We start from the raw sequence: 20,936 nt of genomic DNA on the forward strand, positions 1-20,936 counted from the left end.
GGCGCCTGAGCCCGGAGGGGCCGCACGTGCCGTGGGGCGTCTTCCCGGCCCGGCCCTGCATGCAGCGCCCCCGGCCCCGCGGGGGCTCCCCCGGCATGAGCAGCGGGCGCTAGAGGCCGCAGCATGGCCGGCAGCGGCTACACGGACCTGCGCGAGAAGCTCCAGTCCATGATGCCCTACCGGGACGGCCACAAAGGCGGCGGTGGCCCCCGGGAGCTCGGGGACGCCCCTGCCGCCAAGCGCAAATACCAGGCGGCGTCGGACTCGGAGCCCAGCGACTACGAGGAGGCGGCGGAGAAGGAGGAGGAGGAGGAGGCGCGCAAGGTGAAGAGCGGCATCCGGCAGCTGCGGCTCTTCGGCCCCGAGGAGTGCGCCAAGATTGAGGCGCGCATCGAGGACGTGGTGTCGCGGGCCGAGAAGGGGCTGTACAAGGAGCACACGGTGGACCGGGCCCCCCTGCGCAACAAGTACTTCTTTGGCGAGGGCTACACCTACGGGGCGCAGCTGCAGCGCCGCGGCCCCGGGCAGGAGCGGCTGTACCCGCGGGGCGAGGTGGACGCCATCCCCGAGTGGGTGCATGACCTGGTGATCCGCCGGCTGGTGGAGCACCGGGTGATCCCTGAGGGCTTTGTGAACAGCGCCGTGATCAACGACTACCAGCCCGGCGGCTGCATCGTCTCGCACGTGGACCCCATCCACATCTTCGAGAGGCCCATCGTCTCCGTGTCTTTCTTCAGCGACTCTGCGCTCTGCTTTGGGTGTAAGTTCCAGTTCAAGCCCATCCGGGTCTCTGAACCCGTCTTGTTCCTGCCTGTGAGGAGAGGGAGTGTCACTGTGCTCAGGTAACTAATGCAGTGCAAGGCCTCGGAGTTTCAGGGAATGAACTGAGACACCCCTTAGCTTTGATCCTTGAGTAACGCGGCTGCTCGCCACTAATAATACAAGGGTGAATTATTTTTCCGTAGTGGAGCGGGTGCGGGTTGCTTTCCGCCCCCTCGGAGGATGGAGAAAAGACCTCTGGGGGGGCTGGTTGGACCCGTGATTCAGGCAACACATCAGGGCTGGCTTACCTGTAAGGGACTTAGTATCTATCTGGACGTGGAGCGCTGGTGGGGTCGGGCTCCGTTTTAGCTTTAATCTGCCCTTGTCAATGGCAGAAATCCAGGCAGAGATGCACAAAATGGAGCCTCGGCCTGATAGCGCTTGTTCCAGGGCAGCCAGTCTGGACCGGGGGCTCCTGGGTTCTATTCATAGCTCAGTCGCCGACTTCCTTTCTGACCTTAAACATAGGGAGGGGGCGTGACTGGCCTCATCTTCCCCATCTGTAGATTGGGACTGGTAAGGCTCCTCTTTCTGGAAAGGCAGCTGGTAGTGAGGCCCTGCAGTGTGGAGCGAGCCCTGCACGACCGTGCTGTATGGTAGGCGTTCCAGGCGTATCTTGGTCTCCGTTTTGCAAATGGAGAAACAGCCACACACAGTAAATGACCTGGCCAAGGTCACGCGGCAGGTCCCTGGTAAAGCAGGGATTGGCTTGTGGGAATCCCTGGTCCTAATCCCTTTCTCCATCCCCTGGTCACATGGCCCTGTCTGCAACTCGGACCAGTACAGGTGGCAGGCGGTCGTGTTGCCTGTGATCATTAGTGCGTGTGGCCTCGTGGAACAGGTGGCTTTTTAGGCAATGTGAGAGGGAAGGAATCAAGCGCTGGGGCTGCCTGACTTCGTGATGGAGGGTTTAGTCACCCCAAAGCTCAGAGGAGCCCTGCAGAGCTCCGTTTGCCTGGAGCGCCCATATAATTGCATCCTAAACTACTTCAGAGCAGCCATAAATTAGGAGCTGTGCGGATTCTTCCCCCCCAGTTTGATAAACGTTCTCGCTTGCTTGCCAGGCTCTCTAAAGGTAACACAATCTCCTGCTTTGGCTTGTAAAATGATCACCGCAGGGTTCAGGAAGGAATTTTTTTCCCCCCATGTACATGCAGCATTGCACAATTGACCAGGTGCATTAATAATAAATGCTTAGCACTCGCATAGCTTTTATCTCCCAAGCACAGCACAAACATTAACTAATCCTCACGGTTCCCTGGGTGTTCGGCAGGACAGGAGGGAATTGCAAACTAACATGTAAGTGGGCACAGCTCTCCTGAAGCTAATGGCGTTCTGCCTGTTTATTCGAAGCCACGAATTGGGTTTGAGGTCAGGTGCTAGGGACGGCCAAAGGCTGGAGTAGCCAGGCTGGCTGGCCCGCCAGCCTGATGTGCTATTGCAGATTTTACTTTGCTGTAATGCGTTCTAGCTGGACTCAGAGACAAACAGAAGGGTGGTTTCCATCCCCATTTAATTAAAAGGAAAGCTTTCCTGACCTTAAAATGGAGGAGGGTCAGGGTCTTTAAGTGACATACCAAAACCTGCTGGCGAGGGGCCTCTAGGCTGCTTGTGGGGACAGGAGGACTTGAGGTTGCTCTGTTCTGGGCTGCTGGAGGGGAACAGTCCAGGGAGTTCAGGCTCGGAGCCTGGGAGCGCCCCGGCAGCCTGGCATGCTTAGGGCCAGCTCCATGTCTCAGCAGCCTGAGATTAAACCCCCAAATGTTGGTGGCTCTGAACAGTGCTATGGGTTTCCGGCTACTGATGGCTGTGGGAGCTTGATTACCTAACCCAAGATGAGAGGTCCCGGTTTGGAGTAGAAAGGCCTTTTCTAAAATGGGGGATTATTTCAATTTCAGTGCAGCTGTTACCAAGCGCTTAGCACTCACTTAAGGGGCATTCAGCGGTGTCTGCAGCACTGAGAACCAGCTGGGATAAAAAGTTGTCATGATTTCTTAGCCTCGCCAGGCTCGAGAGGGACTGGACATGACTTGCAAGTCTTCTCCGTCCTGCTGGATGTGACGCCTCCCCGGAGATCCAGCCCTCTCTGGTCGTGCTGAGGAGTCACTTCTCCGAAGTGGGAGGGGAAAAGCCAAGTAAACAGCTCCCTGCAGGCAGTTGCCCTGGAGATAGGGAAGCTGCCCAGATAGAAGTGGCATGCATGTAATGTGTGTGACTCAAACCTGACTGGGGCAGCGGCTGTTCTTGGCAGGGCAGGGCTGGGTTCTGGGGAAGGCAGCGTGGCAACATCTGTTTTGTTGACGGGAGGGGATGGCTGGGGAGTGCGAAGGGAAAAAAAAGCTGTGTTCTCCCAGCTATTTCCCTCTGCTTCTTGCTTTCCCACCTCTTTCTGTTTCTTCCTCCATTCCCAGGACTGTCATCAGCAGATTCAAAACCACCTCCTTTGCTTTCAGATCTTCTCTGCCTTTCTTTATCCGGCTCCCCTGGCCTAAGCAATCTAGCACACTGCAATGGGATTGTTTTGGGAAGGGTAGTGAGGGGTCGGCTGATCCCTTCCCCTGACATATGGTGGGACGTGCCCTTCAAAAGTCAGCTTTAAAGCCTTTTTTTTTCTTCTCTGGTTCATGCATGTCAGAGAAACGCCCATGGCATATGAGGGGCACTGCACTCCTAATCTGCAGAGCCATGCTGGACTCTTATGCCACCTTGGGCAGGATTTGATGTTTGTAGATACAGACTGTATCGTGCAAACAGACTTCCAGATCTTTAACACAAACATGAGCTCCTGAGCCCAGAGTACCTCTGGCTGTGGAATAGATTGCTTCTGGCCACGCTTCCAGTCCTTTGCTCTTGTTGGATACATGCATCAGATAAAGTCTGGGCTAAGCAACGTGCCTGCCAGCAACCTCCTTTCTTTAGAAGAGGTACATGCTTCTCCATCTAGGGTTCCTTTAATTCATTCCTCTAATCAGGAGGATATCCTCTCTGTCATCTCTAGATTGTCAGGACCTTGGCTAAAGTGATGCCTTATTCTGCCTCTTATGTAGAGGAAGGAATTAAGGGGTCAAGTAACTTCTTCCTGCAGTCATCTTCCAGATTTGGAAGGGCCGGGCTAGGATCTGAATCCCAGCTCCCAAAAGGAAGAGCCAAAAATCAAAGCACTAATTTTGCTGCGTTTCTTGTCCTGTGAGGGAGTCTGGATGAGGCTGGATGTCAGCACCTTGTCATTTATTTTGCGGCCTTTCCTAGGTCTGGGCTGTAACTTTCTGTAGGTGTTGGCTACTGATTCAGTCACTTGAGTGTTTCCTTTTTTAAAGGGATAAGGCGAGCAGTAGAAACAGAAATAGTATGCAGATGGCAGGGTGAATAAAACTTGCCTCTTCACTCTGGGGAAAGTGTCTGGAGGAGGGCAAATATTAAATTGGAAAAGACACTGGGGCAGCTGTGCAGGGTTGGAAGAGTTTTTCTAGTACAAGCCGTATTCAGCAGGCCAGTGTCCAAATCATATAAATGTCCCCAGTGATCTTGCAGTGTACAGAATTCAGTGGAAACTTTATTTTGTGCTGCTAGCAACCCTACGTCCCTCAGCCTGGGCCTCAGAGCTGTTCTTTTAGGTTGCTCTTAACCCTCCCTTGTCTTTGATAATGACTGTTTCGTGGGGGAATTTCATGACATGCCCACATCAAAGCCTAGCAGTGCTGCCTCCTGGCTTTTGAGGGGGCTGGGAAAAATGCTGCATTGTTTCTGTCAATATTGAGGTACTGGATGTCCCAGCTTCTCAAAATCTACTCCCTCCCTATCTGGCTACTACAAGAGGGAGGGAGCTTTTTTCTTACTCCTGATTCCCAGAGGTCCTTCCTGAGGCAGAGGAAGATGCCTTTTGGCTGCCCACCATTCAGAAGAGCAGGGAAATGACCAAGAGGCAGGTTTCGACCTTCTGCCGCTAGAAGAGACTGCGTTGTGGAGGCCTTTGAGCTGCCTGCAGGCAGCACGGGCTGGACGTGCTTCCTTCGCAGGTGTAGGGAGAATGTCTTCTTAGCTGCCAGGGTTGGCATCTCATGTGAAAACACTTAAATCTTTGGCAGTTGATAGAAGCCCGTTGGCTCCTGTTAGAGGAAGCTCCACCTTTGCCAGTGGGAAATAGGCAAGTAGAGTTGTGTGTTGTCCCCCCCCGAGGCTCTGTTTGAACTTAAATCTTCTCAACAATGCCAGCAGTAAGTCTTCTTTTAAACCTCTAGTGAGACATCAAGCCCTTCTTGGTTAAAACCTGCGGCTATTTCTGTGGCAGTGTGCAGACCCCATCTGAGATGACTGGCTTGCACCGCTGGTGTACTAGGCTTCAGAGGGGGTCTTGGCCAGACTACTGCAGAGCCACATGCAGTGTACGAAGCCAGGCTGTACCTCAAGTTCCTGGACTACAGAACAGGCAGGAAACTTGTGCAGCTGGAGCGTTCCCCCTTTGGACACCTCCAGTCTTGTTCCAGGCAATGAACGAACCCTTTCTTTTACCCCAGTGAGAGAGACCATAATCCATTCATCAAGTGGAGTTAACCGAGACCTGGAAACGGAAGATCTTGCCCCAAGTCTAAAAGGAAGACTAGAGGAAGTAAGGAATGGCCTTTGCCTGTCCTCAGATGCTTTGAGCATGAGCGAATACCTGCTTCGGTCTGTTCGGGCTCTGTTTGCCAGGTGTCAGTGGTGGTGTTAGGCCAGGAGAAAAAGTATCTTGAAAATCCTGCGGGGGGATGTAGAGGACCAGCCCCAATGAAACAGCCACCAACAGTGCCCTTTTCAGATTGCTTTGCTGGCTGCTTGCAGCCTGGATTCAGTCTCTGGAGCATGGGCTAAGCACTGGCGGGCAGTGACTGCCGTCGTGCTCCTGGCAGGCCCCTCTGCGCAGAGCTGAGTCTCCAGGCCTGCTGCACATCCGCAGCAATGACTGCTATTAGTTTCAAATTGGCATGAGGCTGTGAAACAGGCATCCGTCCAGTAAGCCATCGGGGCAGCCGCCCTGCCTGACCTCTAGTGCTAGAGAGTTCAGGTTCAGAAATAGGCTTGCTCCTTCTCCTAAAGGCCTCCTAAAGTGAACGCTAACATGTAGGATCTTAATTGACTCGCTGGAGCTTGAAGCAAAAATTCCAAAGCGTAGCAACGCCTTAATAATTAAGCTGCTCGATAACACTCATTCTCTGATACACCTGCAGCCAGATCAGTGCTACTGTATTGAGCGGTCTGTTAAAGCAGTAACGCTGTAGTCTGGCATGAGAAAGGAAGACCATATTTCCTGTGCCGCGGGCAGGCCAGTCTCCTCTGTGCACACAGAAAGCCCAGCCTCGGGCTCTCTTGCCTCTGGGCAGAGCTGCTTGGAGAACCTGCCCCCTCACCAGGCCAGGCTGTGGTTCTGGAAAGTGGACCGATGCCCGGCTCCTCTCTGGCAAAGGCGGATGAGTGTTTGGAGGCAGCCGCCGCTCCCAGCCAGTCTCTGAGCATTTGGGGAATGAGGAAAGAATGAGAGAAAATTAAAAATAGAAGCATTTTATAGAACTGGCAGATGCAGTGCAGAATACTAAGTTGTAGCTCCTCCTTGTTACCCAGCCTGGAGTTTGCTGGAGCCTTAATGCTGGTCCCGTGTTTAGACTGGAAGTCAAAGGGCTGGCTGTGGATGAGGGAGGGGTGACCTGTTGTAACAACCAGGTAACTGGAAAATGAGTAGTTCTGCTTTGGGGGACACTTTGACCTCTTTCTTTCCTCTGGGCCAAATCCTGTGTGCATATCACCCCACACTGACCTCAGCAGGGTCCCCTGAGAAATCCCCTCTGTCCTTGCAAGCTGCTGTGGTCCAGTTTGGAACATTTTGTGTTGCCAAAAGTGCTGCCTGGAGCCACCATCAGGGGAGTGGGACGCTGGGTGGAAGAACTACCCCAGTGCTGCCCTTTCCCATCTCCAAGGGGTCTGGTTCATGCCCTTCATCAAGGGAACAGCTTCCGTGCCAAGAGGGTGTCCCTTAGTCCCTTCATTTTCCAAGCAGGTGTGACTGCCATCCTCCATATTAACGTGGCATGGCCTTGCTGTGCAAGATCTCGGCCAGGCTGCCTGCCTCACTAATTCCATTCTAGCCGAAGAATGTATCTGCAAACAAAAAAAGCAGCTGTGGAGAGAGACTTCTATAGCAAGTGTTTGAGATTTTGCATACCTAGAAATAGCCTAGTGTTCCTGAGAGCACAAACAGCCTTCTCTCTTCTTACCACCTGCCTGAAAGGCTTGTTAGATTAAGTAATGTCTTCCATGCTCTTTGCGAATGACAATACACTTCATTTCCAGTACGCACCTCTTCAAGGGGGCCCTAATACTTGATAGCTCAGACAGTCTAGTGTCTCAGCCCCATGTGAATTCTCAGCAGTCTAGGCCTGCAGTTTAGTTAATGGAACTTAGGTAAATTTGGGGCTTCAAACTAAATCTTCCATGCGCCATGACTGGATCTGATTGATTCAAGCAGCAGAATCCCTAAGGGGATGTCAAAGGGCAGCACTTGTGTTGAACACTTGGGGAATAAGCCTCAGTATCCAATCTTCATTTAGTGGTGGTTGGGAAGCAGCGCAGAGGTGTTTACCGCTTCCTCACCGCACAGCTTTCCAGTAGGCAGATGCGTTAATGTTCAAATCCACCTGTCATCGTGTAGCCGACAGCCTCGGAGGTAATGCAAAAGGCAGAACTTCAAGTGAACGGCAGCCCTTGTAATTGCAGGCAAGCTGCAGACCTCAGTAATCACGGAAGTAGCTTCTTGGGCGGGGAATTGCCTGGGAAGATCCTTTCCTGTAATGCGGTGGGTTTTATATTGCTCTTTAAATTCACTAAATGAGTTGACTGAATTTACGCTCCATAACGCACTTTATGACTGTGGCTGGTGGTAATTTCTTCTGGCATCTGCTAAAAACCTGTGATAGAGAATGTCAAGGCCTGGATAATGTTAACATCCTTGGGTTTTTCTTTGCTCATCTGAATTTAAAAGCAAAAGCTGTGAAAGGTGGGTTGTGTTGATCTGTTTGCCGGGGAGCGGGGAAGAACTCGTGAAAGTTACGGGATAAATAAGACTGAGTCTCAGACCGGTGATTAATTTGCAGAGTTATTGGTCAGCCTACTCACAATGTTTTCTTTTCTCCTTCTCCACCCCTGCCTCCCCCCCCAACCCTCTTGTTGTCCAGTGGATACGCAGCTGATGAAATTACACACTGTATTCGACCACAAGACATCAAGGAGAGGAGGGCCGTTATCATCCTTAGAAAGTAAGTGTGCAAGCGGCTGGCTGACCTGTAAGGGAACAGCAAAGCTGGGCCTAACTATCATTTCACAGCACTGGCAACATGCTTCCAAGTTACTTTAGCTGTCCAAATGTTAGCGAGGACATTAACATGGCATCTGCTTACGATGCTCTTTCCATTCTTGTGCTGGGCTTGGCTGGACAGCGAAAGCTGACTGATCTCTTTGGCCTCTTTGGTTACAAATGTGGTCGTTTTCACATCGGCTGTCATGCCCTGGAGCCTTGACGTGAGGTCTGAGGTTTGTAAGCACTGCATTTGCATTTGCATACATTCACTGGGCTTTCATTACCTGGTTTAATTAAAAAAATAAAGAGAATGTTAGGCTTGGAGTCAAATTGAAGGGACTGATCATGTGGTGTCAAGGTACCTGATGCTGGCCTTTCAAGGTGATATTATCATACAAACTGCTGTAAATAGGTAATTTGACAAAGTTGATGAGTTCTGGGCTGGGGAGGGAATGACTTTCACTCCTGCTGGGGAAAGAAATGCTGATGCTTGAGGCAAGTGGGTATAATGGATTAAAGAGCTAGGCCCATAAACCAGTTTGGGGCTTGATTGGTGAGAGGCAGCACCTTGTCGAATCGGTCCTCACTGAAGGCACCGTCTTGAAATGCCTCCAGCTGAAATGAGATGGGGTATGTATCTTGTGGTTGGTGTCTGGCCTATAGCTTTAAGAGGTCCAGCAGAAACTTTAGTTTACTTTAATGTCAGTTATGCCTGCTGTGTGGCCTGCTCTGGACTCCTGCCTTCAAGGGGAAAGTCGTCGGGGAATTGGTCTGTCAAGAAAAGCCATTCAAAATGAAAAAGTGACTAATTCCTTGGCATCAAACCCAGAAGGATGCAGGCAGGGGAGGGTAGAGTGGAACGGCTGCAGCCCAGGCAGAAACAAAGCTACAAGGCTGAAAACCTAGACACCGACTTCTTTGAGCTTCCAAACAGCTCAGTTGGCTTCAGGGTAACCTGATGGCATGGACAGCACAACGCAGTGCCCATTACATCAGCCCAGCAACAAAGTGGAGACTTGGACATCTGGGTGGAGAAGTGAGAATGGGGAAGGCCAAAGCCCTGAGGCAACAGCGAGGCAAGAGTAGCTTGCACAGGGGTGAGGGGCTGGAGGTGTAAAGTCATGGCACATAATGAAAGAGCGTGGGTTTAAATGAAGGCCCAAGAGAATCCAGTGTGCACTGTGGCTTGTAGCGTACCAGAACCCTTGCCCTTATCGTGGAGATTGGAAGGCTGCTGTGCTGGGGGCACTGGGAATGGCAGCAGCCGTGCTAAAGAAAGGCAAGATGCTGAGCAGTGCTGCAGTAGGTGCTTGTCCATTGTGAAATGTTCAGGACCGAGGAGCACAGGCAGGGGTGGGAGATGCGGGTTGTTGTGTCGGGTCGGTGCCTGGCTAAATAGATCAAAAACAAGTTAAACTGCTGCACGTGTCTGATGCAGAGAGCCCGACTGACTGGTTTTATCCCGTTCCCATTTTGGGTCAGTAACTAAACATTGCTTATGTCGCTGGAGCCTGAGCGATGGGCTCCAAGTCTTTGTTACTAGTTTAGCTAGTTCCAGTCTACTTAACTAGGACAGTGCCAGGCCTTGGAGAGCAGGATCTGCTGGCCCTGCTGAGGCTGTTGGCTTAGCCCAGCTCCTAGAAGCTGCCTTGGGCACCGAGTGAAGTTCAGTCCTTACTTGCACTCTGTGTCCATGCAGTCCATGTCTGGACTTTCCACTGTTGGATTTTGATAAGTCATTCGGCCAGTGGTGGGGTAGCAAAGAAACCCTGGTTGTATCCTAACCTGCTCTGTTCCTTGTCTTCATAGCATCGCCCAGCACCGAGCAAAAAGCGCATATCCCGGTTTGCAAAGGCGCGTGCTACAGACGCTGCAAGTGGGAGCTTGTTTGAACTTGTGCACGTTCCTTCAAACCTGGACTCTTGTCCCCATTAGGCCTTCAGGGACCTTCATCAAATTTGTATCCTGTCACATGCATTCCTACAGTGAATTGCATCACGTCCTGCATCATGTGACACTTGCAGATTTAAATAGCATGTTATGAAACCAGGAAAATCAGTGCTTCCTTTAGGCAGGCTGCTAGCATTAGAGCTGCTGGTTATGTCAAAGGACGTTTTATGCAGGGTCTGGCTAGGTTATGTTACAGAGATAATGCACCGAGGAATGAGAGGGCCTGTAGGTAGAAGCACGTACATTCAGCCAAGCAGCAAGGTGGCTGGCTACCCTAAAGTCTTTTGGGTTTTTATCCATTTTTGTGCACATTCTGCATGTGTGGCTCTATTGATTGATCTTGCCAGCAGCGATGGGAGAGCAAAACTGCACGCATTGGAGAAATGATCTGGGGTTCGATCAGTTTGGTGGAACATGTGAGAACAGCATGGTTACAAGCCGGGTGTTAATGCTTTAGTGCAGTGAAAGCACAATGATGTTTGCAGTGTTTCCTGTCTGCACCAGAGTGCTGGGCTGCAAGGGCACCAGCAAAGGCTGGAATTTCTTGTGTGCAAGATCTTAGAAAACATCGGGGTGGGGGGGTGAAATTTCTAAATTTAAAAAAAAAATAAAAACAATCTTCTCCCTCACTTTCCCTATAACCGGGAACAGTGTTAGTGCAACCTGATATTATTCTTCTGGGCTTTGATAGTGGTTTACGTGATGGATTTTCTGAGCATGTTGGTAGCAGCATTTGTTATAGAGAGCTTTGGCTTCGGATAACATGCTGGTGAATGTGTAGCCCATCTCTCCTGCTTCTGTAGCTGAAAACTGAATGGCTGGTTTGTTTCTCTCTTTCCCTGGATGCTGTGACTGGGGCAGTGACCTCGATCAAAGCTTTCATTGACAAAGCTAAGACTTATGCCTCTCAAAGTTTCAGATAGGCACAAATTAGGTTAGAAAGGCAAGTCTATTTCTGTGCAGAAATTCTTTTCTTTTTTCTTTTTTAACTTTGGGGGTTGCTTCCATTACCCCTTGCCCTCAGATGCTGGAGTTCTCCCCTCGCTCTGCAGAAATGCATTATTTGGTATAATCTCTTCCTTTCGTGAGTTGGCAAATTTGTATTGATGGTACGGCACAGTTTTGTTTCTTTGTAGTCCCATTGCCCAGCTTCTGATGCCTGTCAGAACTGACTTAAACCCTTTGCTGCCCATTAGTGAATGTTAATGTTGTATTTAGCATCTTTATATGTGGTTTTGGGGGTGGCCATCAGACAGCCCAGCATGGGACCGGCTGTCACTTCTGCATTCAGTGTTCTGCCGGGGGACAGATCAGATTTCTGGCCTATGCACAGGTGGAACAACGGAGCAGGCAAACTGCTAAAATAATACCAGCTTTAAACTCTTCCTTCCTCTTCACAGCGCGCTAGGCAAACCTTGTGTACAAAAACATGCCTGTAGACAGATTCATGTGTCGATACACAGGACTTGCAGCGGAGAGAACGAGCTGGTGAGGGACAAGTATAGATGGTTGCTCAGCAACTGCAAACGGCTCTTGCCCGCGGTTTGGAAGGCTCCTAGGCTTTCCTGCACTCTATGGAAACCAGGTCGGAAAGCTGGAGTTCCAGAGCAGAGCAGAAGCACATTCTCCGCCTCTTCGAACCCAAACTCGTACATGCCGATCACGGCACGCGAACAGATGCCATTTGAGGGAGGCAGAGACCGCAGAAATAACACGGAGGAGCAAGAGGGTTCTGGAGGGTGCACGGAGCATCTCGCCCACGTATGCTGTTCTGCAGTGCCTTTTTCTTTGTCCTGGATCTTGGCCTTGTTTAAACTGCTTCAAATATCGTTGAAGCCAAAGACTCGTGTCTAAGTATATTACCGCTACGCGGTTGTAACCAGGCTGAGCTCAGATGGCTCTTTCCTTCTCATGCTGTCCACACAAGCTGCCAGGTGCAGCAGCGTCTGGGTAAACAGTGCTATTCTGTCTGTTGTAACAAATCTGTTTGCCAGCACGGCTTCTGGTTTAAGCACACAGGTTCTCTCTGATTGTAACTGAGAGAACGTGTCGCAACTGCTGCTTTTGAATGGAATTTCCCATCTTTCAGATCTCCACCTGACTCTCTTGTGCAATCCTCTAAGTTTTTAAGAGAAGCTCTGCAACCCTAGTTGTGCTGCCCTGGCCTCCGCAACGGCTCCTGATTTAGATAGACAGAATATGACGGTGAAGTTAGTCATTGCTTTGTGTCCCAGAGCAGGGGAATTCTTTGCATCACTCCTAGATACTTTGTTCAGCAACTTAAAACCCTGGATAATCATTAACTCTCACACTTACTGACCTGTGTTAACTTGGTTGTTTCGGTTTCATGTGCTAGATTTCTTGGCAGATCTTTAGTCCAGGAAGCTGAGGAATTTTCAGGGTAGGGTCTTGCCTTGTTTATAGTGAGCTTGGCTTTCTTGGGTGTAGTGGTGGGTGCGAGCTGTGTGATTTGAATTTGGGTTTCATATCGGTTGAAATAGGTAGAATATCTTACTGAGATCTTAGCATTTTCCCACAGACTCTTAGAAAACACTTGTCTTTTAAATGTTCACAGAACAAGACTAGATGCTCCTCGATTGGAAACAAAATCGCTGAGCAGCTCTGTGTTGACAGCAGGTTACACCTCTGACCGACTGTCAGGAACCAACAGGGACCAGATCCTGAAACCAAAGCGGTCCCATCGGAAAGCAGATCCTGATGCTGCTCACCGGTAAGTCCAGCTCCCTTGTGAAAAGTCATCTGAGTGGGATGCTTATGACATTGTGGTGTCTCAAAGCTTCTTGGTGTTTGGCATCGTCTTGGCACGTGCTGTTTATCAGCCAAGTGGGAATCGCCACTTTTAGAATGGCCCATTTCATACCCGTTTGTTAAGCCAGAAGGCATCACCACTGCGATAGCGGTGCTGTGTAACACGTCCTCCCGCTTGCATTCTTGCCCAGTATATTTCTGCACATGCTTCCTGCTCACATTTCCTACGGTTCCCACCTCGGCGCTCTCTACAGGCACATACAGGCTTTAGTGGAATGCAGATCTAAATCATCAGAACTGGTTTGAAGCCTAATTTGGATACCAGGGGAAGCTAAGCTTTGATTTGTAAGCAGCTTGCATCTTTATTGCCAACGGAGAAGCCATAGGCTTGCCTCGTTTGATGCAGTAATTCAGAACGCTGATTTCCCGGTAACTAATTATTTCTGACCTCTCTTGCCAAGCAACGTGCACAGCTGTTGCATATGATGAAGTGGCGCTTTTTCCAAAAGAATTAAAGGTGTCACCACAAAGGAAGAGAGGGGCTCTTGGGTGGGATGATTCTTAGACCTGCCTTCCATGTGTCGTCTTGGTGAGCTCTGTACTGGCATTGGGTGCCAAGAAGGGCATGGATGTCAGCTCCTTCTTGGAAGCTGTTTGGGTGTGGCAGCTCCAAGGACATGGGCACTTGTAATGGGTGTAGTTCAGTGCACACAGTAATGTGAGGGTTCCCCTGCGAGTACACACTCAGGAGAGTTTCTAGCCAGGGTTTATATTTCCATTGGTGGTGGTGCAGAATCAGAGTAGCTCACTGATAGTTATGCACTGTAAGGCCTGATTGGTCTTCCCAGTTCCCAGAGGTGTCTCTGGGGCTTGGTGAGGATTAGGGCAGAGGCTCTTCTGGACATCACGCACACATCCAAAGGTTGGCTTGGCTTTGCAGCTTGACTGCGATACAGCTGCAAGCAGTCTTGGGAGGGCTGGGCTTGTTTGAGTCACGTCAGACTGCGTGGGCACTAACTGAGAAACGGAGCTAGTTGGGAGGCAGTGTTAGGCTTGTGAGCATTGTGCTCACCCAGCACGAGGTGAATGATGTGAATTCTCCGCTGGTGCCCTTCGCAGCAGGGATCTTCCTTCGCAGTGGTAATGTATGGTACCATCAGCTGCACACAGGAAGGGAAAGCCAAGCAGCTGCCCAGTTGTGGTGGTTTCTGCCCAGTCTAAAAGCTTTACTGCAGCCCAGACGGCAGTGAGGATGTGTGAAATATGAAGACTCTTGTGACGTAGAGGGAAAGAATGTGCGTTGCCACAGCAAATCCTCCCCAGCGCTCATGCTGAACGTCTAAATTCAGTCTGCGTCCGCTGTGTGGGTCTTCCTGGGACTGCCGGGATAGATTCTCCCCTCGGTTCCCACAACGCACTGAGTCCATTTGGGGTCAATTTGGTCAAAGTAAGCAGGACTTTGTAGAGGGATTTTATTTTTAAATACAGCCATTTCTGGAATATCAGTTTAATCCGAAGTTTGCTTTTGTTCTCGTTAGGCCTCGGATTTTAGAAATGGATAAAGAAGAGAACAGGCGTTCGGTCCTCTTACCAAAACACAGGAGACGAAGCAACTTCAGCTCAGAGAACTATTGGCGAAGGTCTTACGAGTACACGGAGGACTATGACGAGGAGGAGGAGGATGGAAGTCCAGCCAGGAAGGTTAAAATGAGGCGACATTGAGGAATGGGCTTCTGAGGGTCCCAGAGCTGGAGAGAAGGGCCTCTGATCTGTGAAAACTTTCCCCCTCCAGCTATTTTCCATCTAGCTTCAGTTTTTGGTTTTGTTCTTTCCTTTCAGCTGATGAGTCCTTGGAAAGGATCTGGCTGGCTGCGTTACGAATGGAGTAAAACTGAGGCACGCGTAGCACTGGGACGTGTGTGGTGCCACCCACGGTTTCCCGAGTAGTGGGTCAAACACAGCTGCTTTCCCTCCCGAAGCAGTGAATGTCAGAGCTGGGCCGGGCTGGCTGTTGGCATTTTTTATTTTCCCCCAAACACCAAAAAAGTGAGAGGTTTCCTTGCTGGAAAGTCACAAAACGTTGGGGTTTTTTTTTTCCTTTTGCTTTAACTTGTGTTTTTGTTTCTTTTCACGTGTTCTAAATCTGCTGTTTGACCCCAAGAATTGTAACTCTCGTGGCCTCCTACTCCATGCTACACCAAAGGGCTCCTCAGTCTGCTATTATATAGTGAGGGTTTTTTTCTTTATTTTTTTTTTGTTAAGGGTGCCCTGCAGTAACTGGAAATTCGAAGCTTTGCAGACACCTCTCGCTGCATCCGGTTACAGAGCGTTTAGGACATTTGTTGCACTTTAGTAACAGTTTTTAAATGCCATATACTCCCCTTCCAGCCCCCATCCTCCAGCTCGCTTGGCCTCGCCAGCATCCTGTCTTCTGCGCTGCTAACTAAAAGGTATGTTTTCTCTGTGAAGAGCAGCCGTAAACTTGTGCCCACAGAGGCTGGTTCTGAGGGCTCATCGCAGAGAGAATAGAGCCTTTAGGAACTGAAGTAATTGTCTGCTAGACCTTTGTCTGTAACTGCATACGTGCAGGTTTCCTTTCCAGAGGTGTGTTGTTTGGACCCTAAACATAGTGTCCTGCTTGGCTTTGAGACCTGTTGTGCCAGGGGACTGAGATCTGTATCGGAGCCCCTGGGACTTTGAGTATGAAGATGACGCGCGCGCGTGTGTGTGTGTGTGCGTGCGTGCGTGCATGTGTGTGTGTGTTGGGTACATGCTTTCCCCTTCTCCAAGTGAGAGACTAGCCAGAACGATCTGTCGGGGTAACGTTGCACTGTGAGGGGGCCTGACTGGGGAGCACGGTAGGACGTGCTCTCTCTGTGCAGGCAGGAGCTTGCCCTCCTGGGTCCTCACCCGCTTGATCCAAGACGGCGTTCTCTCCCGAGTGCCTCGTTTGAGGACACCCCAGAGCTTTGCAACAGCCTGAGGAATCTGCTGGACTTCACTGCAGAGGTGTGCTCCATGATATTGCCCGAGTAGTGCTAGCAGTCCTGTTCTTGCTTTGGTGTTTGCAGTTGGCTTGGTGGTGGGAGGTTGGGGGTCTCCAAACCTGCTTAGTTCTGCTGCTCGGCTTTCCCCGGCAAACGCAGGAACTGCTGGACGATGCCTGTATTCTGCTGATTTGAATGTCAGTATGAATTCCTGGTGCAGAAAGCTCCATGGCTTGAAAAACAGTACTGAAGAGGTCATCTTTGTGGCGCACAGGAGTTGAGGTTAGAATATCAGAAGTCCCTCCATGCTTCCTGCTTGTCTTTGCGCCCACATGGCTGCATTATCCTGGCTTAGAGCCTCCTTGTAATAACACATTTAGAAACCTAACTTTAACAAACAGGGGGTAGAAAGAAACCCTCTCTGAATTCAGTATCTTGAAGCCAGGTATCAGCAGCTGCAAGGAGTGGTCTTTTTTTTCAAGTTGTCTTAAACTCTTTAAAAATTGCAGCTCTCTTTGGTTGTGTGTTCAGTGCTCTCTGCTGGTCTGCACGCTTCACAGGAAAAGGATCGAATACATTTTGAATACAGCCTGATGCTCTCACTGAGGCGTTTTCAGCCCACCAGGCCTTGTTCCTTCATGTGCTGTTAGAAATCTAGCATGCTTGCCCACCTCTTAGTTCTTATGCATGCCTTTTTCTTCTCCTGGCCCCTAGTGATGGTCCTGTTGCAAACATAACTTCAGGAGAACTTTTATCCGCATGAGACTCGAGCCCTTTGGGGGTTATCTGTCATCCTTCAGCCTGGTGTTTGGATTGCGTTTCTGCTGCAGAACTCCAATTCGCATGCCTCAAAGATGAGAGGAGCCTGTTTGCCCATCGAGCGAGCCCCACCGCTTCTGCCCTGGTGTGGAAGTTCATACTTCTGGTTGCCTTCAGGATGTCAGCTGAATTTGAAAATTGAGGCTTGTCTTTAAAGCTGGCATTTCTCTGCCCTTTCGCTTGTTGGCTTTGTCAGCAGGCCAACTCCAAGCCATCCTCACACTCAGTAGGGGAGTGCTTTCTTTGGGGACATTGGGTTTTTCTGAGTGTTTGAAACTAGCCCGTATACTGGATCCACGGCGTTACCATTTATGGCAGACACCCTAAACATCAGCCCCTCTACAAGATGGTGGCTGGTCGTGGGAGGCTTAGGAGTGCTTGTTTTTTTTCTGAACTAGGCGGTTTTTGGATTTGCATTTTAAAAGCCCCATCGCTTCTAAGGGGCTGTGCTGAGCCCCTCCTGCTGTACAATAGCTCAGTGTTTCTGCTTAAACATAGTTCTGGCTGGATGAATAGAAATGGTAGTAACCAGTGCTTCTCTTTCCTCCTATTACATGCAGTGGATCCTTCTACCCATGCTGCTTTCAGCCTGCCCCTGCAGTCTGGCTCTCCATCTTCAAATGAAGTTGGTTTCAGTTTTTCCTCTGAGGTGACAATTTGGTGAGGCTCACTGATGGGGCCACTAATAGAGCACGGTTCGCTGTGTTACCTAGAGTGGAATAAGGTATTGGATTTTTCTCGGGAAAGGAGCAGTAGACCTACTAATGTCTCATGCATCAAGGTCTTTCCTCTAGCAAGGTATAACGACACCTCATTCCATCCCCTTGTGTGCAGCAGGGGTACATTCGTTGCGTTTATTTTGTATTCCTCCATGCAACCTTTTTTCTGCTTCTCCATCTTCACGCTTCATTTAGTTCTACAGCTTTTGAGCGAGCAGCAGTGCCCCTTGGGGTTAGCGTCAAATCTGTGTTTTTTCTTTGGTTGCAACATTGACGTGTTGGCAAAATTGGGGCATGACTAGTTGTGACTCCTGATGCTGTCTGTGGGCTGAAGTCGCCCCGTGTGTCTGCAGACCATCCTCCCCAGGTGGACAGATATTTTATACAGACCCACGTATGTATATGTGTAGATGCACGTTCTTAGTTCTTTTGTACTGATCCACATCCAAAAGAAACCTTCATTCAGACACTTTGAGAATCTATGTCTTCACACCGAGCTCAATATCAAGTGACAGGAGACTCCCTAATCTGACAACAGCTCAGGAAATTCATCCCACCCACATCTTGCTTTGATAGCTGTATGTCTCTGCTCTGTGAGGCCAGGTCAAACTTTCAGGGCACTGCCCTGATGTGGAAAACACCCAGAACCCAAGCAATTCACTTTTTTAATTAGGAATCACCCATGTTCCAGCTGCCTCCCTGCTCTAAGTGGTAAAAAGCTGGAAGTGGGGTCATGACCACCTGTGCAATGTGAAAGAGAGCTGGTGACTTAGCAAAGCCTCAGTCACGGGCTTGATCCACTTGGTTTTAATCGTCTTTCCTGAGAGCGCACCATAATGCAGTCAGGTTTCCTCTCTGTAACCCAGAAGCGTGTAGTATGTGTGACCTGTCCAGCAGCCAGCACCCTAAATCAAAGGCACTGCCAAATTACAAAAAAAAAAAAAAAAAAATCCCAAAGACCACGGCAGTATTTTTCTTCACTAAGGAAGGGAAATGCTTTCTGCTTCTTTGCAGATAAATGATGGGGAGGAATTTTGTACTTTTGCTGCTGTTATCGTTGGGCTGCATGCAAGTGAAAGGAGTCTTAAAAAAACCCCCGAGTTTGTTGCATGGTGAGTCCAGAAAAAAGCGGCTGTTGGCTGGTCCCTGAGAAGGAGAGTGATGTTATAGGGATGCTTTTTTGAGACTCCTCCTTCTGAGGTCGTCGTTGCTTTGATGGTGCCAGATGCTTGGAGGGCACTTCGCGTTAACAGGATCCAGTCAAGTGAGACGTACCCGCAGCAAGGTCATAGCTGCCACATCTGACTTCTCACCTGCGAAGTTCTAGTCCAGCCGGTGCAAGTCACTGAGTCACGAGATGCATGAGCTGTAATCCAAAGGCTTGGTTCATCTTTGAAGGTTGGGCTGCCTAACCAGCTTTTGAAGGTTGACCTGTATTTTGGCAAGCAATGCACACACCTGAGTTTCCCGTGCCAGGAGCTTCTGCTGGGACACAGGGTGACAAACACATGCAGGCACAAGCTGACTATTTTTTTTTCTTTCCATTTTTGGTTTTGAATCTCATACAAAGCATCTTCCAGTATTTTCTGTGCAGGGAAAGGGGGAGTGGGGGGTGGAGTTCTTTGTTCTTTGTTTTTAATGCTGTTAGTATGTGCTGTTGATAGCGATGCTTGCTGGAGATGGGTCTAAACCCACCCCCCAGTTTCATATGGCCATGAAACTCGGGGGAAAAGTTCAAAGCTGGCCCTGGACTCTGGTTTGGACCTGCCCCCAGTGACGGCTAGTTTTATATGCCAAATGCAATTTCCCTTTCCCAGTTGGAAGGAGAGCCAGCAGCCCGACGCGTCAGCTGGCCCCCAGCATCCTCCCCGTCCCCCACACGCGCGCACACACCTGAAGTTCTGGCTGACTTTTGTTTTGTTTTTTAAAGATTCTCTAATTTTTTTGTTACAAATAAAGAAAGTGGCAATATTTTTTCTGTAAGTTTTTTCATAGGAGAGCGTGGTTTGTAACAAAAGTTGTACAGTTCTGACGTTTGAGATACACAAAAAAAAAATAATAAAAAAAAAGTCCTGTGTGGAACACTGTAAATGGGCAGAGATTATTTTATGTACAGTACAATGCGGGGGGGGAATCTTTTAATTCCGGTTGATTCTTAGGAAGACTTTAGTTCTTCACTGTCAGGGTTTGAAGTTTCATGGATTTCATTTTTTTTTTTTTCCTTGTATAGAATGCTGCATTTAATTGAATAAAAGCAGAAAGCATCACTTGGCTGCGTGAGTGTGCGTGCAGTTCTTGGGTACGTGTGGAGAACAGCTGCTCTCCAAGAGCCACGAAGCCACTGACTCTTGTCCAGAGCAAGTTGCTTAAGCCCCGTGTTGCTCACTTGGGGGGGGAGTGAGGGTCTTGACTTCAGTTGAAGCTTTGGGGGCCGAGTCCTTCAAATCAAATTGGCCCTTAATGTCTGTGCCTCCATGCCAGGAAAGTGAAAAGAGGTGTGGGTGGGAAGGGAAGAGAGGATGCAAAGCATCTCCCCCTAGGGAGGTGGGGACAGGACAAGGAGAAATGGTTCTGGACGGCAGCAAGAGAAATTTAGGTTGGAGATTAGGAAACACTTTCCCTACTTGAGGGTGGCTCAGCATTAGACCAGGCTACACAGAGGAGGAGAAATGTTCCTCCATCCACAGGTGTTTTTAGAGCAGGTCAGATGCTCTTAGCAGGGATGGCTTAACCCTGCCCTGAGCTGGGGGTTGAACTCAATGGCCTCCTGCGGGCCCCTCCACCCTTACTCTCCAAGGAGGCAAAGGTTAGTTGGTGGGTCCCTGGCAACACAGTATTTATTATAATGTGTTCTTGCACAAGAAGGGCTGTATGCTGGAAATGAGGGATGGAAAAACCCTCCAGCACTTGATGACTCATCTCTATCCTGAGCTGCTAGCATGTGGTGTCCATCTTGCTTTAAATGCCGAAGCGACAGGACTTCCGCCTCTCCTGTTAGACAGATCGTGCCAGAGCCCAGGAGGTCTTTGTAGGAAGATGTTTCCCAAGTGTCTTGTCATGGTTTTTCTGTTCTTAATTAGGGTCAGGAAGGGAAGGAACAACTTGGAAGAGCGCTTCAGAAACGCAAGGAGCCTCGAAGGAAATGAGGCGTGTCCTGAAGGGGAGGGGAAGGTTCAGGACTGGGTTGAGAACCGGATCAACAGTGAGCATGCCTCTCCTAATGTCCATGCAGAGACCGACATGCCCCTTTGCACGTGAGGCTCGTCCCAAACCCGCAGTGTTCCTAGGGCAGTGGCCGTCTTGCCCCAGTTATAGCAATGCCGCAGGGTTGCGTTCCCCATGTGGGGGCTCGCTGGCCAACAGCGTTCTGGTTTGGAGCCACCTCCTTGTTCTGGGTTTGACCTGGCCCTGGGATTAAGAAGTAGCTTGGTTCTGCCTGCCTCTCCCATGGCCCAACACACGCGAGCTATCTGTCTGCTATGTTGCCAGAGCTTCCTCCCAGTGGCTTGTCACTGGGGGAGCCAAGACACATCATCTGATGTGCCC

At 49.9% G+C, this 20,936-nt stretch overlaps 1 protein-coding gene across 1 annotated transcript; it reads left to right on the forward strand.

Annotated features, from left to right (window-relative positions):
* The first annotated feature begins 6 nt into the window (after window positions 1–6).
* ALKBH5 (alkB homolog 5, RNA demethylase) lies at window positions 7–19,658 on the forward strand. The gene is made up of 4 exons (XM_019512674.1): window positions 7–842; window positions 8,025–8,105; window positions 12,672–12,827; window positions 14,404–19,658. The coding sequence occupies exons 1-4, from the start codon at window positions 124–126 to the stop codon at window positions 14,585–14,587; spliced, it is 1,140 nt and encodes a 379-aa protein (XP_019368219.1). The 5' UTR covers window positions 7–123; the 3' UTR covers window positions 14,588–19,658.
* Window positions 19,659–20,936: the final 1,278 nt, after the last annotated feature.

Source organism: Gavialis gangeticus, unplaced genomic scaffold (assembly GCF_001723915.1).
Source record: "Gavialis gangeticus isolate Ggan-Ray unplaced genomic scaffold, GavGan_comp1, whole genome shotgun sequence".
NCBI lineage: Eukaryota > Metazoa > Chordata > Crocodylia > Gavialidae > Gavialis > Gavialis gangeticus.

What these genes read in the sequence shown, in the direction of transcription:
- ALKBH5 (XM_019512674.1), top strand. Translation starts at nt 124, where the DNA reads ATGGCCGGCAGCGGCTACACGGACCTGCGCGAGAAGCTCCAGTCCATG. An exon ending in GCCGTTATCATCCTTAGAAA is followed by an intron (nt 8,106 to 12,671) that starts GTAAGTGTGCAA and finishes AAATGTTCACAG; the next exon opens with AACAAGACTAGATGCTCCTC. An exon ending in GATCCTGATGCTGCTCACCG is followed by an intron (nt 12,828 to 14,403) that starts GTAAGTCCAGCT and finishes TGTTCTCGTTAG; the next exon opens with GCCTCGGATTTTAGAAATGG.